The sequence below is a fragment of the Xyrauchen texanus genome, chromosome 7, assembly GCF_025860055.1.
Source record: "Xyrauchen texanus isolate HMW12.3.18 chromosome 7, RBS_HiC_50CHRs, whole genome shotgun sequence".
In the NCBI taxonomy this organism is placed as follows: Eukaryota; Metazoa; Chordata; class Actinopteri; order Cypriniformes; family Catostomidae; genus Xyrauchen; species Xyrauchen texanus.
This window is the reverse complement of record NC_068282.1, coordinates 7,652,635-7,670,395: the sequence shown is the minus strand read 5'-3', so window position 1 is coordinate 7,670,395 and position 17,761 is coordinate 7,652,635. Positions and strand designations below refer to the sequence as shown.

The following is a 17,761-nucleotide window of genomic DNA, read 5'->3' as shown; positions in this document are numbered from 1 at the left end:
TAAGACAATGTCGATCACGTGACGCGTCAGCCGGAGTTCAAGATGGCGATCAGCGAGCAGCTCATAACAAAACTAATAGATCGCTAATTTTGCGAAATCCCATTTTTATAACAACGAAAACGCTCTACGCGTTATGTCGCGATTTATTACCAGCATCTGATCCCGTGTTCCATGTTAAGACAGTGAATATCCGACTTTAGTGTGTGAATATCTATTCAATTTTTGTGTTGTTATTTTCTGCTTACGTCAAATAGAAATAGTTGCTGATCTGCTTTATGAACTGTCTGGGATGTTTGGGGAGTTTTTAATAGCTTGGAGGTCAACATGTCTCTAAGAGAGTTGAAAGTGTGCCTTCTTGGGGTAAGAATATTATTCACTTTTTTATGAGTTGACGTTGCCATGGTGGCTTGCATTTTTAGTGCATATTTTATTATCACTCGCGATTATCAGTGTTGACGTCAGTTTGAACTCGCCATGGTTTGACCTGTTGTGCAAACTATGATAATCTCTGAACATGATTGATGACGTATTTATGCCACGTTCAGAAGTGGATGTAAAATATCTAGAGATGTTGCCATCAATAAACCTGTATCAATATATTTAGGGAATACATTGGGTTTGTATAGGACCAATCTAGTATAAGGATTTCACGTGACACAATTTCTACTAATACCTATGTTTACACAAAATTGCTGATAAATGTGTGTTTTTGTCTGTGCAATCTGGAAATGGTTAGTTGACAAGACATTTCAAGCAATGATGGCAGTTTTGTGCATAGTAACATCTAAACCTATTTTAAACAACAATTTTCTTTTAGAATTATTATGTATTTTAGTTTTTTAACCTCAGATTAGGTCTGAAAAATAATCGTGAAAAATGTACACATATTTGTGTATAAATTTAAAGTTTGACCTTAAATAGTTAACAGTTCATGTTCATGTTGTCAACCACCCATTTACAGAAAACTGTCCATTGATCTACTGTAATGGCCATTTTAAGGGTATCAAATTAAATTGCTTTGCATGTTGGCACAATTTACTTATATTGCCTGTGTTTACCCATATATTGAATTCAATATATACTTTTGGCTATGCAGTCTCTCAATATTCATTGATTTGATTCAAGATGTCTGTGAGTGTTGCCAATTGATTTTCATCTTGTCTTCTAGGATACAGGAGTTGGAAAGTCAAGCATCGTGTGGAGGTTTGTGGAGGACAGTTTTGATCCCAGTATTAATCCCACAATTGGGTAAGTCCATCGCAAAATGCTCACAATTTGGTCAGGCTCACTGTGATGCAGATACAAACAGGTTTTTGGGTAAAACATGGCTGGGTCATTTTTCACACACACAAAAAAACATATTTTGCTTCAAGAAAATAAAGACTTTTTAGACCATTAAAATGTGTAGGTTTTTTATACCATTTTATTCCATTTTTGCATTGTGACATTAAATGGTGATGTATGTAAACATCATGTGTGTATATGTTGTGCCCTCATTCATTTATTCTGATTAAAAAAATGCTTAATAGTTTTGAATTTAGTGTCTAAATGCCTACAAAAATGAAAATCTAAATGGTAAAAATAGGCTTTATTTCTTCATGCATTCTTCAGGTCTTCTTATTATTTGTAATTATTGAAATATGACCCAGGTGTGTTTTCATGAGATTCACCCTTTCATATTTTTTAAACTAAGTTTGGAGCATTGGCACACATAAGCCTTGGCATGTACTGAAATGGAAGCTGTTTCCAGCAAATAAAACTGATATACTCGAAATTTCATTTCCTCTTTGTGTTAATGGAGTTTGTATCTGAAGGTTTTGTTGGAAAAAACAAAACAATCCGATGGATTATTTGTTTTAATGATGTAATACTAATTTAATTATGTATATTTATGTCTTCAACTTTAAAGTTTTGTTTTCGTATTCCTTTTAGTACTTAATAAATGTTCCTATATTAACTACTTAATAAATAAATTATTAAGCTTATTACTTAATACATGTTCTTAAAGGGATAGTTCACCCAAACATTCATTTACTTACCCTCGTGCCATTCCATATGTGTATGACTTTCTTCTACTTAACACAAAAGAAGATTTTTAGAAGAATATCTCAGTTCGGTAGGTCCATACAATGCAAGTGAACGGTGGCCAAAACTTTGAAGCACCAAATGCACATAAAGGCTGCATAAAAGTAATCCATATGACTCCAGTGTTTTAATGATAGGTGTGGGTGGGAAACAGTTCAATAATGTAGTCCTTTTCTAATGTAAATCTCCACTTTCTTTTTCACATTTTTCTTTTGTTTTTGGCGATTCAATTATTTTTGCATATTGCTAACTACTGGGAAGGGAGGAGAATTTATAGTAAAAAAGGACTTCAATATTGTCCTGTTTCTCAGCCATACCTATCATATTGCTTCTGAATATAAGTCGATCAGCCACAACATTAAAACCACCTGCCTAATATTGTGTAGGTCCACCTCGTACCACCAAACCCACATCTCAAAATGCTATGTGGCACCAACAATCATGCCACGGTCCAACATTTTTCCCCATTCTGATGGTTGATGTGAACATAACTGAAGCTCCTGACCTGTATCTGAATGATTTTATGCACTGCTGCCACATGATTGGCTGATTAGATGATCGCATGGATGATTGTTGGTGCCAGATGGACTGGTTTGAGAATTTCTGTAACTGCTGATCTCCTGGGATTTTCACACACAATTGTCTCTAGAATTTACTCTGAATGGTTCCAAAAATAAAAATAATTCCTGCGAGCGGCAGTTCTGTGGACGGAAATGCCTTGTAGGTGAGAGAGTTCAACAAAGAAATGGCCAAACTGGTTCGAACTGACAAAGTCTACAGTAACTCAGATAATCGCTCTGTACAATTGTGATGAGAAGTATCAGGTCAGAATGCTATTCTGAGATGCGTGTTGGTGCTGTTCTGGCAGCACGAGGGGGACCTACACAATATTAGGCAGGTGGTTTTCATTTTGTGGCTGATCGGTGTATGGATTTTATCACAGGATTTTTTTTTATGCTGCATTTGTCATTTTTAGAGTTTCAAAGCTGTGGTCACCATTCACTTGCATTGTATGGAGATATTCTTCTGACAATTTTTGTTTGTGTTCTGCAGAAGAAAGTCATACACCTATGGCATGAGGGTGATTAAATGATGAGAGAATGTTCATTTTTGGGTGAACTTTTCCTTGAATAAATGATATATTAATCTTGTTATTTAATTCAATCAATTATGTTCTTAATAATAGTTCCCAGCCATGCTTTCGACAGCTGTCATTGGGCCTCAACACAATACAAAACACTGATGCGATCTGTGCATCATGTCTCTATGGAAACAATCTGCTTTTTGACAGCAATATTTAACCATTGCAGATTATCTAACTCCATTTCCTTAAATTATTTTAGGAGCTGTTCTGTTTGTTTTAGATAATTGGTTCTCTCTCAGTAAGCCTTTAAGTAATTTATTATATAGTGTATATTGTATAATACATGTTCCACTTTCCACTTTATTGTCACAAATTGTAATTCTGACCCTCTTTAATTGAGTTACGTATATCTAAATTAAACTAACAGATATTCTTGGTTGAACCAGCAGAACACATATTCTTATATGTTTGTTTCATGTATACTTGTACTGTGCAAGACACTTTTAACTTTGTAAAGAGATCTATAAGTAGGCCTGCATGGAATTTGCACTTATAATGGGGAAAATGTGGGGAATGGATTTAAATCTTGAAAAATCCAGCTTTCTGAGAATGTTTTTATTCCATTCGGGCCTACCTATTAGCAGGGTTGTGAGGGTTACTTTTGAAATGTGTTCCACTACAGATTACAGAATACATGCTTTAAAATGTCATTTGTAATATATTCTGTTAGATTACTCAAGGTCAGTAACATATTCTAAATACTTTGGATTACTTCTTCAGCACTGGTAGATTTTTTTCACTTGTTTTGACTATAAAAACCCTGCCAGTACAGTAAGACAAAATACACGTGTTAAAAATACATTCTCTGAAAAACCTAAAAATCTTGCAGTGTTGTAAAGATAAATCTAATTGATATTTTTACAGTAAAACAATACAACAATTATTATCAATAATAAAATGTTTGCCCTAACATCAAAGGTCTTACTAGAAAAAGATTTTTTTTTTTTTGATAAAAAAAAATATGATCGTGTCTGGTAACATGGTCATGTGAAATGTCTAGAAATAGCATTTTAGCTTAGTGTAAAGCTGACAATTTACACAAGGTTTATTTCTATTTGTTCTGCTCCAAACTTCAAACGTACTTCTCTGTCTGCTCGTATGAATGTAACACATCATAAGAAAGTGTTTCACGGCTGTTCAAATGCACTTTGGATCGCATCATTTATATGTATAAATGTTTTCCTTCTGAAAGGACTAAATATTAAATGAAACAAATGACAATAAAATGCAAAGTAATCTCTTCAGTAATCAAAATACTTTTTGAAATGTAACTATTCTAATTACCAATTATATAAATTGTAACTGTAGTGGAATACAGTTACTTATATTTAGTTTTTTAAATACGTAATCCTGTTACATGTATTCCGTTACTCCCCAACACTGTCTATTAGTAATGTTTGGGCTTAAAATTATATTGATCTCTCATGTTGATTTTATTTTCAGAGCATCATTTATGACAAAGACAGTGCAGTACCAAAATGAGCTTCACAAATTCCTCATCTGGGACACAGCTGGGCAAGAAAGGGTAAACGCCATAACAATCAATGCACAAACACTGAGGTGACATATGCACAAGCTGGCATCGATTAAATACAATGTTTACGCTGTTTCACGGTGTATTGTTGCAATGCTTTTTTAGTCCGACAGAGGGCAGTATTGCTTTCTCTTTTTTTCACTTGTGAGTGAATGTGCAGTATGTGTGTATTTAGATGAACAAATTTAGTATGTGTTATTAAAATGTGATTGGTCCTTTGTAGTTGTGGTGATACTGATATTTTATTCAAAAACCCTTTTTCGCACTATTCATACAAAAAGACTAAAAAGTTTCATTTTTGACTGGTAGTCACTCCTTCCCATATATGATCATATGTAGGAGAGGTGGCTGGCATGTCCATGTTAGATGTTTATTGCCGGTTAGGATTTGACAGCAGTCTTGGGACTGTTTGGAATATGATCTCCACTTATGTTTATCTGTGATGCTATTTGTAGAATGCCAAGCAGCCCACACAGGCCGCTAAAAAAAATAGTGTCATACCAAGTGTTAAGGAATTTCTTCTCACTTATTTGTATTTATATACAATACCAGTCAATAGTTTGGACACATTAGACTGAATTTATGTTTCTCATGATAGTGTAGGAAAATCAGCCTACAAGTGTCCAGGATACTGTACATGGGAATAGGAGTTGGTTGAGAGAATACCCAGAGTGTGCAGAGCTGGAATCCAGACAAAGAGTGGCTACTTTAAAAAAGCTTAATATAAGATATTTTTTGTCTCTGTACAACTCTCATACTGCAATTTGTGTAATTCGATAGTTTTTATGAATTCACTTTATTTTAAAAGGTGGAAAATAGGAAGAAAAAAAAGAGGTCACTTCTTTGCTTTGCTTTGTGTATGCCCCAGAGCTCGATGGAATGAGAAGTTCGGCTTTGTCAGAGATAAGATTTAAGAAGAGCAGTTCAACCCAAAATGTCTGTCTCTCTGTCAGTCTTTCGCCCTCCCTCTCAGTGTCTTTCTCTCTAACTCTTAGTTCTCTTGTGAAGAGAAACAGTTCTGTCAACAGATTCTTATACTTGGCCAGGAGCTTGACCAAAAGCTGTGAGCTGGCTTTTCAGTGGCTGTCAGGCTCCTGATTGAATAATTGTCCAACACAATGCTTTTTACAACAACACTGTACGACTGTGTGCCATGTCCTTTTTGGTCTATCAAATTTTCTGTTGTTCAGCCTGTCTATCTGTCTGTCTTTCATTCTATCTAATGTATCTATCTGTGTGTGTCTGTTGTTCTATCATATCTGTCTGTGTCTGTCTGTCATTCTATCTAATTAATCTGTCTGTCGTTATATCTTATCTGCCTGTGTGTCTGCTTGTTGATCTATCAAATTGTTCTGTCTGTCTGTTTTTCAGTCTGTCTATCTGTCTGTCATTCCATCTAATGTATCTGTCTGTATGTCTGTGTAACTTCGGTCTATTTGTCTGTCTGTCTATGACTATCTATCTTTCTGTTTGTCTGTCATTTATATCTTAAGTCTGCGTGTCTGTCGATCTAGAACATTTTTCTGTTGTTCTGTCAGTCTGTCGTTCTATCGAATTAATCTGTCTGTGTTTATTTCATTCTGTCTAAACTAATTGTCTGTCTGTATCCATCTGACTATCTGTCTTTCTGTCATTCTAATTTATCTGTCTGTCTATCTATCTTTCAATCTAATTGATATTTTTATTGCTTTAGAAAAAGCTACAATTTACAGTGGGGTCCAAAAGGTTTGAGATGGGATGTTATTTGAAATGAAAAAGAAATCTTGAGATTATTTACTATTTCTTGCTCATCGATCATATGTAAGCAACTTTGTGAAATATATCATGTTAACTCTCATGTTAACACAAATTATGTTTTAAATAATACAATTTGTAATGAAAAAATGCTAAAACAAAACAAGCAAGTACCCTCTTTCATTTTTAAATTCTACTGCAAGTATAAGAGAGAAAAAGGAGGAGAGAGCTCTGGAGACAGCAAAAGAAATTTGAAGAGGTAGTGAAGGACTGAAGGAAGCAGTGAGAAAATATGAAGGAGAATTGGAGAGAGAAAGAGAGACCACACTGCCTGGAATGCTGGGACATGTGTGTGAAGACATCTTGCAACTTTAGTCAGAATACAGCTAAACTAAAACATTTCCTTTTGGGCCAAAAACAGCTATAAATGTGAGAGACTTTGTCCGTCAAGCTATGGATGCAATTTGTCTAATACAGTTTTATGGTTGTTGAATGAATTGGTAGAGATTAATTATTATTTCTAGATGCTGTTCTAATAATTCCTCTTATAACTGCATTCTGTCTAGTGAATTGTTTCTTCTTATTTCGTTTAAAATGAGTTTACATCATTGTCACAAAATCCAAATAGTCAACAAATTGTTTGGACACTTAAAAATTAATGGATTTATATATTTATTTTTGCATTAGATAACAAAATATCAAACCAAGTTGCATCTGCAAACAAATTATGCTAGACCTTTTCTCAAAACTAACTTCACTTGTATGAGCCATTTATTGCAAATAAATTTAACCAACTGATGTCAGGGTATATTTTAATGAATTTGCATGCATGCAAAAGATGCATGGGCTTTTTCACTTGACTCACTTTTATTGATAAATGCACAGACAACTTTTAAACAGTTGTCTGAAGTGTGCACAAATTTGTAGCATGCAGCTGTTAACCTTTAAGGCCATTTTAAGGTCCCGATAATTTGCCAGAACCGTAAATATGGCAGAAAATAACATTTTCAAACAATGTGCATTATATTTTAAGATTCAAAAAACACACACTAGCTAATTACACTTATTATTTCTTCTTATTATATTATTTCTCAGACCAGCACATGCTTGTAGGGGATCTGCCAGGGTTTCTACTCTAGTGACTTCTTTCTTGTTCTCTTTTCCTCTCTGTCTCTCTCTCTCTCTCTCTACTGCATTTTTCCTCTCTTTTTGGTCTGTTTTCAGTGGAATGGCATACTAGATCCAGCTTGTTTTTATTAATCTCTTTTTTTTTCTATTTTTGATGACTGGGGTCGTTCAACCCAAATATGCTGTTTCATAATGATTAAAACACTAACTGCGTCTGACACATCGCGCTCATCTTTCCCAGAATGGCTCCCACATGTGTTGATATACTCCCTCCCCCCTCCTCAGTTCCTGACTCAAGCCCCCCTTGGCATGACCGCTTGAAACTAAAATCTCCTTCAGGGTTTAACGGTGGCTCACATCTAGGGGTTTTTCAACGTTCTTTTCCTGATCTGCTGCATGGAGTTCTGTTTGAAATGTAAAAAGGAACATGTTGAAATAACATGCGTTTATTTGTGTTTGAGTTGTATGTGTAATTTGGAGTGAAACTCCAAGGAGATCTCAGCCAAAATGTACAAATTCTCTCAAAGGTCTGATAATAAGCATGAGCAGGTTGGGATAAGCTGCCCTGCTACAAGTAGGGATGTTGGGATGTTATCAGCGAGCGCTTTTATATGCACTTTCTTACACCATCTAAGCTCAATAAACGACATGTGTGGTCATGCAAATGGCTTAAACGGTTTTCCTTTATTGTGGTTACGTCATTAACTGTTTAAGCATAAACCGATCAGCTTGCCTAGATTTTTGCCCCCAAATGTTGTGTTGCATGTAAACACCTTTACCGGCATTCTTATTCAATGTGTGCAAGTGTTGTGTGCATGCCTGGTTACATTTTGACGTCAAAAGCAGATAATAACCTGATGATATAAATACATTTTAGCTATGATTGGTATTCTGAAAAAGGTGTTGACATTATCAAAAATTTTAATTAATACATTCTCATTAATGTCAGAATATTCTTGTGCATGTAAACACAGTTACAGGCTGAGGCCAGGTCCATACTAATACATTTTCATTTGAAAACACATTGATTTCACCATGCCTCTCATTCACACTTGAACAGCATTTTCCTCCACCGAAAATGGAGTGTTTCTAAAATGTTTTACATTACTGCATACTTTTGAAAAAGATAACGTTACGAAACTGAAAACAAAGTTTTGAAACAACGGATTGTGTGGATGTGGACTGTGTGTACATGCACAAAAATATTCTAATATAAATCAGAATTTGGTGATATTCTGTTTATGTTAGTGTAAACTGTTATTTTATCAATGAATGGAAAACTGTTTAAGCAAATCTAAATAAATCTGGCACTCATAGATTTTGCTCAGCATGTACACCTTTATGCATTCTGGCGGTTTATCCAATGAGTTTATGTATTGTGTGCATGCCTGTTTACACTTTGACATAAAAAAAATTATTAAAAGTCACATGGGTATAACACTTTAAAATATGGTTTAATTTGTTAACATTAGTTAATGCATTAGATATTATGACTTTGAACTAAGAATGAACAATATATTTTTTACTGCATTTATAAATATTTTTCAATGTTAGTTCATAGTGCATTAACTTATGTTAACAATGCATTACTATATGTTATAATTAACATTAACCGAGATTAATACATTCTGTAAAAGTATTGTTCATTCTTAGTTCATGTTAAATAATGTTGTTAACTAATGTTAACAAATGGAACCTTATTGTAAAGTGGTGCCTAGTATATTGTTGTAGATATAAACACACTCCATAATTAAGTTTTGAAAACACAGACTGTAATATTTTTTTCTCTCTCCTTCCCATCTCTCACTCTGTGTTTTGCCCTTAGTTTCGTGCCCTGGCTCCCATGTACTACAGGGGCTCTGCTGCAGCCATCATTGTGTATGACATCACTAAAGAGGTACTGAAACATTTATTCATTATTACCTCACAAATCTTGCTGCTGGTAAAGTTATTAAAGAGATAGTTCACCCCAAAATAATAAAAAATCTGTCATCATCTACTTACCCTCATGCCATTTGAAACATGTATATCTCTCTGATTTCCATGGAACACAAAAGGAGTTATGGGCTGAAGGCAAGATTTTCAGTTAATAATGACTTACATTTGTTTTACACTAAGTATGGCTTCAGAAGTCTTGGAATATAGCCCACAAGTCGTATAGATTACTTTTGTGCTTTTTTTTTTTTTTTTTCCTCTCCCGAATTTGGAATGCCCAATTACCAATCATAAGTCCTCATGGTGGCGTAGTGACTCTCCTCAATCCGGGTGGCGGAGGACGAATCTCAGTTGCCTCAGCGTTTGAGACCATGCATCTCATCACGTGGCTTGTTTAGCGCATTACCGCGGAGACATAGCACGTAAGGAGGCTTTGTGGCATCTACCGCGGCATCCACGCACAACTCGCCACGTGCCCCACAGAGAGCGAACCACATTATAGTGTCCACGAGAATGTTACCCCATGTGACTCTACCCTCCTTAGGAACCGGGCCAATTTGGTTTAGGAGACCTGGCTGGAGTCACTCAGCACGCCCTGGGATTTGAACTCACAAACTCTAGGGATGGTAGTCAGTGTCTTTACTCACTGAGCTACCCAGGCCCCCACTTTTTTACTTTTTGGAACATTGGAATTTCCAAAACAAAGAAGTAGTTGTATGGAAAAAGCATCCTAGACATTCTGCTAAAAATCGTATTTTGTATTGGATAGAACAAAAAAATATCCTCATTGTATTTTAGGTCTTCTAAGATCTGTCGTATTTTAGAGCAGGTGATTTATGAGCATTTCTGTGGATGTCAATGTTTAAAACCTTTGACCTTTCAGCAGCTGGATGCAGTCTTGAAAAACTCCTCTTCTTTCTCACTCAGGAATCATTCCAAACTTTGAAGAACTGGGTGAAGGAACTTCGCCAGCACGGACCACCCAATATAGTGGTGGCTATCGCTGGCAACAAATGCGATCTCTTGGATGCGAGGTGAATTCCACCATCATTGCCACAAAAGACTCCACATCCTGTCATCTCTATTCAACTTGAAGGGATGCACACGCAGTGGCCATCAACTCAATTTGAAATTTGGAAAAGACCTGCATATTTGCTGTCAGCTTGTCTTGACTCATTGAAAACAAGGTCGCATACGTGCAGTTACCATACGCGCAACACTCTGTAATTTATCTTTCCAGTTTAAATTGCTTCACACTTCCCACAGGTCCAATGATATGTCTTGGTTCACCATTGCTTTCTTTGGCAGTGCAGGTCAGCTCTCAGTGCGGTTGCATTTTACTTCTCAAAACCATAAAGACCAAGACGTCATAGCTGATGAGTAGCGATTGCACTGCAAGCGTTTGGGCAATAAATGTCAGGGAAAATTCTTGTGATTGTTCAGTCTGGCACATTAAACTTAGATGTTGCATTTTCTGGCAGATCCAGTGCTGTTTTCAGTGATCCACAGCCACAGTTTATTACACTTTTGAAAGTTGATTTTAGATGTTTTTTTTTTTCCCCCAAAGCATAATAAGAGATTTACAACCAACTGCATTTACAAGCTTTTTCAAACATGATCAAATTGCGTGGTAGTTTAACTGATAAAGCATTGCATTTGTAACGCAAAGTGCCACTGCACAAGCCCGGAAGAGCACACAAGTCGACATGTGGGTTGAAAGTATCATACAAGCACCTCAAAATGACGTGGTTGCTTCAGCAACTGTGTTTTTCTTCTCACATTTGCATTTATGACACTATAAGTTAGGTTTAGGTTTAAGGTATAGGGTAGGAAGTTTGGTTTTGTGGATTTACCTAAAAAACCTCATCTGTTTGGGAGAACATTTAACTGGCTTTTAGCACCACTCAGTGGATATTTTACCTCGGAACTGCTGCGATATCTGTTATAAACCATCTTATATAATTTAGCAAAAATGTTCCCACAGTCACTAAATCACTTTTGAGTCACTTTTGAGTTTTGCCTGCGAAGTGCAAACAACAACCTAGCAATGTCCTAGCAACTACCCTAGCATTGTGGTGGCAATTTTTGAACAGGAAAGCACCAATAATAATTTCCTCAGAAGATCTAGTTGGTTAATGCATGGGCGGATAATCTAAGATAGTAAAGCGTCAATGGAAATTTGATCTGTTATCAGTGTGACCGGCCTGATATGTGTAGCAAAGGTGCAATCTTATCAGCACCTGTGATCAGGTGACAGGTGCGCAGAGAACAGCCTGCACACAATAGCTGTACTTGAACATCCTGTTGTGTGCTAGTTATTCACCATCACCACAGAAAAATACATGTTTAAAAATGTCTCATATATTCTTCCACACTCCCATAGTATCAATATTAATAATAATTCTAGTGATAAAATATTCAGAATAACGCAAACATGCCACAGTTTTCTTTTGCTTTTATAACTATAGTTACTCTTTGAGGTTTTGACAGTGCCTCAAAATTGTTTCTGTAGTATTGTGAGCTACTACTACTCCATTACTCATTCTTTTTTAACACCTTTCCTTTTCTGCTGTTATGTTCCTGTCTTTTTGTTTACCAGGGAGGTGTCAGAGAAGGACGCCAAGGACTATGCTGACTCCATTCACGCCATATATGTTGAAACCAGTGCCAAAAATGCCATTAACATCAATGAGGTCTTCATTCAGATCAGTGAGTTAATCCCTAACTAGTCATCCGTGCTTTTATGTCCATAGGAAGTCTATAGAGATCTACTATCACTCATTTAAATGATCCTCTTGACTGAGCTTTTGAATCAACTACTGTAGAGTCAAGTTTTAATAAATGCTGTTCATTGCAACACAGATCTATTATTTCATTTATAATGGATTGCACGATGTATAATTCATTTTGTTGGTGGTGAGAATAGCGCTCAGGTGGATACTTGTTCTCAGCACTTGGACCCAGGGCAGTGGATGAGTTACAGGATGTGGATCTTTTACCACAGTGTTTGGCATTTGCACCGTCAAGGAATAGACATACAGCTTGCCACTTTTGTACAAGCAGTTTAAAGGAACATTTCAAACATAAATAAAAGTCTCTCATCGTTTATTCACCCTCAAGCCATCCCAGATGTGTTCTGTAACACAAACATAGATTTTTAGAAGAATGTCTCAGCTCCGTAGGCCCATGGAACCACTGGAGTCTTATGGATTACCTTTGTTGCTGCCTTTTATGTGCTTTTTGTAGCTTCAAAATTTTGGTCACCATTCACTTGCATTGTATGGACCTACAGTGCTGAGATATAAATTCATTGTTAGTGTTGAGCAGAAAAAAGAAAGTCATACACATCTTGGATGGCATGTGGGTGAGTAAATGATAAGAGAATTTTGATTTTGTGGGGGAACAATGCCTTTAATGTGTGTCATTACTATGATTCTAGTGGTACCAAATGGAATTGCAAAAATTATGATTGTTTTTCAAAAGGTTTCCTGAATATGCCCCCTGTCTTCCATTGGTTGGAAGACTGATAGCCCCACCCTAACAACATGCTATCGGTTAATTCGTTGTTTCTTTGTATTGGGCTGGTCAAGATCCTCAAACAGTCAGAGCAATGTTTTGATAGCGACACAGATAAAGTGTTTACACTTTTGGGGAAATCAACCTACAAATGGCTTACTTATATGCTAATAATTATTACGCAGGGATAGGGTTAAGTTTTTTTACATTAAAAAAAATGGCACGTCTTAATTTCTTATCTTAATTTTATGTTTTTCTTTTCTTTTTTCTTTTTTTTTCCAGGTCAGAGGGTCCCAGTTTTAGACACAGATGGCGGGTTTGCAGTCAAGGGCTTCAAAATACGTCGCCAACCATCAGAGTCGACCCGAGAACGTACTTGCTGCTGACGCAGTTGTAAACAATCCGGCCAAACCCTCATCGACCTCTCACTCTCTTTCCATTAGTAACCAAGGAGAATAGCAAATGAAGAATGTGATGTCATAGAGGAAGCTATGTAACTTCCCTATGGAGCCAAAAAAGAAGTTCAGATATTGTTGTACCTCAACTTGCCAGCTCTTTGGCACTATACAGTCATCCTTAGAAATTAATTTCTAGGGTCTAGATCCCTACCCAGAATCAGACAGCAACACAAACACCTGCTGAGCAGATCAGATACTGTGATGTGCTCTCTCTCTCTCTCTCTCTCTCTCTCTCTCTCTCTCTCTCTCTCGTTCCTCTGCAAAACTCTATAAAAGGTTTCCTGCAAAGCCACTGTCTGTCAGCTTGTGCATATTAACAGTTCCAGCGGTCTGTCCAAATGTAAGCAACATAGCTTTCTTGTTTCTCTTATTTTTGCAAATTTTTGATATGTATAATATAAACAATAAAAACACCTAGAAAATGTTTGGGTCATAATTCAACCCAAAATCAAAAGTAAGATATAATATTATATTTTACTTAAAGAAAATAAAGCCTATTTTTAGAAACATTAAAATCTTTTGCATCGTGACATTATGCGTTCTCTTACTGCAATGCAAAAAATATTATTATTTTAATTCTCTAATTCTAATTTTCATTGCTATAATGCAAAAAAAGTATAAAGTTTTTATACATTATGATAGTATTTTTTAATGTAGTACAGATTTTTACAGAAATATTGTATAAAAAATACTGTATTACAGTAATAAGAATCTAATCTAATAAGTGTCACCACTAAGAATAAATTTAATTTAATAAAACTCAAACGTAAAATGCCTGGATGCATTACAGTTATGATATATTTGTACCATTTAAGATTTTTTGAATACCGGTAATATAACAATTAAAAATTTCTTAAAGGAATAATTCACCCAAAAATTAAAATTCTTTCATCATTTACTCACCCTCATGCCATCCCAGATGTCTATGACGTTCTTTCTTCTGCAGAACACAAACGAAGGTTTTTAGGAAAATATCTCTGCTCTGATCACATAAAAGTAGCATGGAAGTAATCCATTTAACTCCAGAGGTTAAATCCATGTCTTCAGAAGTGATATGAAAGGTGTGGGTGACAAACAGATAAATATTTTAGTCCTTTTTTACTATTTATCTCCATTTTCACTTTCACATTCTTCTTTTGTCTTTGGCGATTCACATTCTTTGTGCATATCGCCACCTACTGGGCGGGGAGGAGAACTTGTAGTAAAAAAGCACTTAAATATTGATCTGCTTTTGATAAAGTTGGCCAGCCTTCTAAAATCCTGATAAGAATAGCAGTTTTTAAGTGTTAGATATGATACATTTTCCAACCGTTTAAATGTTTTCCATATCAGATCTTTTATCTGAGGGAAGGAGCCAAATTCCAAAATTCTGTAAACGAATTCTGCGAGACTAGCGTCTTTTAGGGGTTTTCTTCCAGGACTATCTTCAATGTTGTATTATATCCAAATATTTCTGAGATTGCATTTTAACCATTTGTGTTAGCTGGCAGTAGGTCTAGTCAGATCTCTTGCTGTTTTTATATTACTTTTTTACTGGCTCAACTGATTTTGTGAGGTCTTGCCAAATGCTGTAATTGTCTCATAAACATTTTTCATCTTTCTCATTCTTTTGCAGAATACATTTTGGCCTGCACATCCAACATGCTTTTACTATCTGGACAGGGATAAAAAAGGAGTGTATCTGGAAACTAGTAACAAGACATCTTAACCCTAAATCCTGCCTTTAAAAACAATTTGGCTTTCTACTGACCCCAAAGCTTTATAGTTTTTTAACCTAAATATTTCCTTAAAGGGATCGTTCACCCAAAAATGAAAATTCTGTCTTTATTTGCTCACCCTGATGTCATTCCAAACCCGTATGACTTTCTTCTGTGGAACATCAAAAGAAATGTTCCATAAAAGGTTAGTCACAAGTCAGACGGGTTTGCAACAACACAAGGGTGAGTATTTTCACTTTGGGTGAATTATCATTTTAAGAACCAGGACATTTTAGAAATACACTTTAATTTAAATTGAAAAAGGTCATAAAAGGCAGAACTTCTAAAAGATATGCCCATGCAATTTCAAACAATTTCTAATTGACCGTCTCAAACATTACTTTAGAGTCTACAGAGCATATAATGTTAGTTAATATATAATAGTTATAATAGAACTTTTCTCTACATATAATATAGAAAACATTTACTGAAGGTTTGTTCAGCCAGAATTAATAATTGTTACAATTTGTCACATAGGTGACCTTTATTGGTGCAGAAATGACACGTATCACCTTGGTTTTTGTTTTCTGTCATTTAAAATATGTTAAGACACTATATGCAGTCCTGCCAATGTGCCATGATGTTGTTCAGGAATTCAGAAGTGCAATAATAATATTTTTTTCCAAAATTGTGTGCCGTCAGTAATCATAGCACGAATTTACTTGCTCAAGAAAAATGTAAGGCTTACTGCAGTAGTTATTTCATTAATTTTATATTTTCATCTAGAAGACTTGTTGAATGAAAGAAGGAAACTGGGGGTAAAAAATTACACTTTTGAAGATTGGGTGTCAATTTGCATGTCCCAGTCAACATAACTCGAAATGTATCACAAAATGAGTCTTAAGCAGTCTCTGTTAGTGTTTATACAGAAAGAAATTGAATTACCATGCAAACTGATTTTTGTTCACTGACTAATATATCACCTGTTAAGTAAATGTATCTTTCACTCAAACCAGAATCTAAACTTCACATTTTTATTTTCTGTGTCATGTAAAACCTTTTGTAAAAGTAAACTTAATTTCATTTTTGATTATACTTATTGAAGGGCCTTTACATGTATGGAAATGCATTGTTCTTGTATAAAACCTGTGATACACAGTAACTCTAAATGTGTCATTTAGTCCAATTAAAGGTCTTGCTTGGGACACAGACTTTGCTTTAATAACTTTGAATGGAACGGCATGCTTGTGTATGACAGTTTAATATGCTGCACTCAAAGGAATCATTTTAAGATTTACGAATTTCAATTTCATGACAAAATTCCATCAAGAAAATAAAACAAAACAAAAAATTCAGTTTTATTAAGTTTATTTAGTTAATCATTATACAATTCAATATCATTTTGTTATGAAATGGGAATGTGTAATTGAAAAAATTACATTTTTTTCAGTATGAAAATTTTTTTCAGTATGTCTGGTCACTAGTAGTCTGGTTTGGAATGGTGTTTAGGTCAGATAACAATGTCAACAGTCTTGGGCTGGCCCTAAGAAATTTTTCAAATTCTCATTATGCACTTTACCGTGTTTGATACCACATATTAGAATGTGTAAGTTAAATTATGTGTAGTCTTTCAAGCATTATTATATTTTACTGCTTACCATTGTATTTCAGTATATACAAAACAGTAATTTAACGTAATCAAATAAGTGTTATTTTTTTTTTATTATTGAGCTTAACTCTTGTATTTTTTTGTCATGCAAAAAGGCTTGAAAATATCCTTTTATTTGTTAATTTGTGAATGTGCATAGGGAAATTATGTGCTCTTTATTAGTAATAAAATTATACAAAAATCCAATTTTATTATTATTTTTTTTATTATTAACAATTGTATTTATTCCAAATAACGTATAAAAAAATTAACAAAAAATAATAAAATATTTGGAATCACATTATATTAATTACAACACTTCCTCCTGAACATTAACCCCCCCTCAAATGCCAATTGACAAAGGCACACAAACAGACAATTTAAACAGTAGAAAAATACACACACACACACACATTAATATATGTTCAAAAAGGCTAAAACATGCACATTTAAAACAACACATCTCCCTCCACTGCCCCTCCCTGAGAGCCCTCCAAAAAGGCTCCATCCGACATCCATCTTCTAAGGATAACTTGTCTGTCTATAGTGACACCGGCCAGGATCCAATTCTTCATGTACATATACAGAGTCTAGGGCAAATTGAGATTTGAGTACCTAATACATCTCCCGTAAAACTCTGGACCCTGAACCAGAAAACATGAACTGTGTCCCCATCTTCTGATTGGCAATGCCAGCATGGGAGTGTGTCTTTAAGACCCAGCCTAAACAATCTAGAGGGGGTCCAATGGAATCTTTGTAAAATCTTAAATTGCATAAGGTTCACCCTTGCATCTCTAGATGTAGACTTGATGTTTTTTAGAATCCTTGCCCACACTCCCTCCTCCAATACCAAGTGCCAAGCTGAAGCTCTGTCCCCCAGAC

The 17,761-nt window shown here is 35.2% G+C and overlaps 1 protein-coding gene across 2 annotated transcripts; it reads left to right on the top strand.

The window, feature by feature from the left end:
- Nucleotides 1–32: 32 nt before the first annotated feature.
- Nucleotides 33–17,078, top strand: LOC127646460 (ras-related protein Rab-22A). 2 transcript variants are annotated; one of them, XR_007970936.1, is made up of 8 exons: nucleotides 33–360; nucleotides 1,169–1,248; nucleotides 4,673–4,754; nucleotides 9,451–9,522; nucleotides 10,488–10,594; nucleotides 12,160–12,269; nucleotides 13,359–13,874; nucleotides 15,150–17,078. XR_007970936.1 is itself a non-coding variant. In XM_052130140.1 (7 exons), the coding sequence occupies exons 1-7, from the start codon at nucleotides 325–327 to the stop codon at nucleotides 13,460–13,462; spliced, it is 591 nt and encodes a 196-aa protein (XP_051986100.1). In that variant the 5' UTR covers nucleotides 33–324; the 3' UTR covers nucleotides 13,463–17,078. The 2 variants fall into 2 exon arrangements, 1 of the variants encoding a protein (XP_051986100.1); XM_052130140.1 differs by having other exon boundaries at nucleotides 13,359–17,078.
- The last annotated feature ends 683 nt before the right edge of the window (nucleotides 17,079–17,761 follow it).

Bases quoted from the DNA above. Each gene is read 5' to 3' on its own strand.
- LOC127646460 (XM_052130140.1), top strand. From the start codon at position 325: ATGTCTCTAAGAGAGTTGAAAGTGTGCCTTCTTGGG. The intron at 361-1,168 runs GTAAGAATATTA...CTTGTCTTCTAG, and splicing joins TGAAAGTGTGCCTTCTTGGG to GATACAGGAGTTGGAAAGTC. The intron at 9,523-10,487 runs GTACTGAAACAT...TTTCTCACTCAG, and splicing joins TGTATGACATCACTAAAGAG to GAATCATTCCAAACTTTGAA.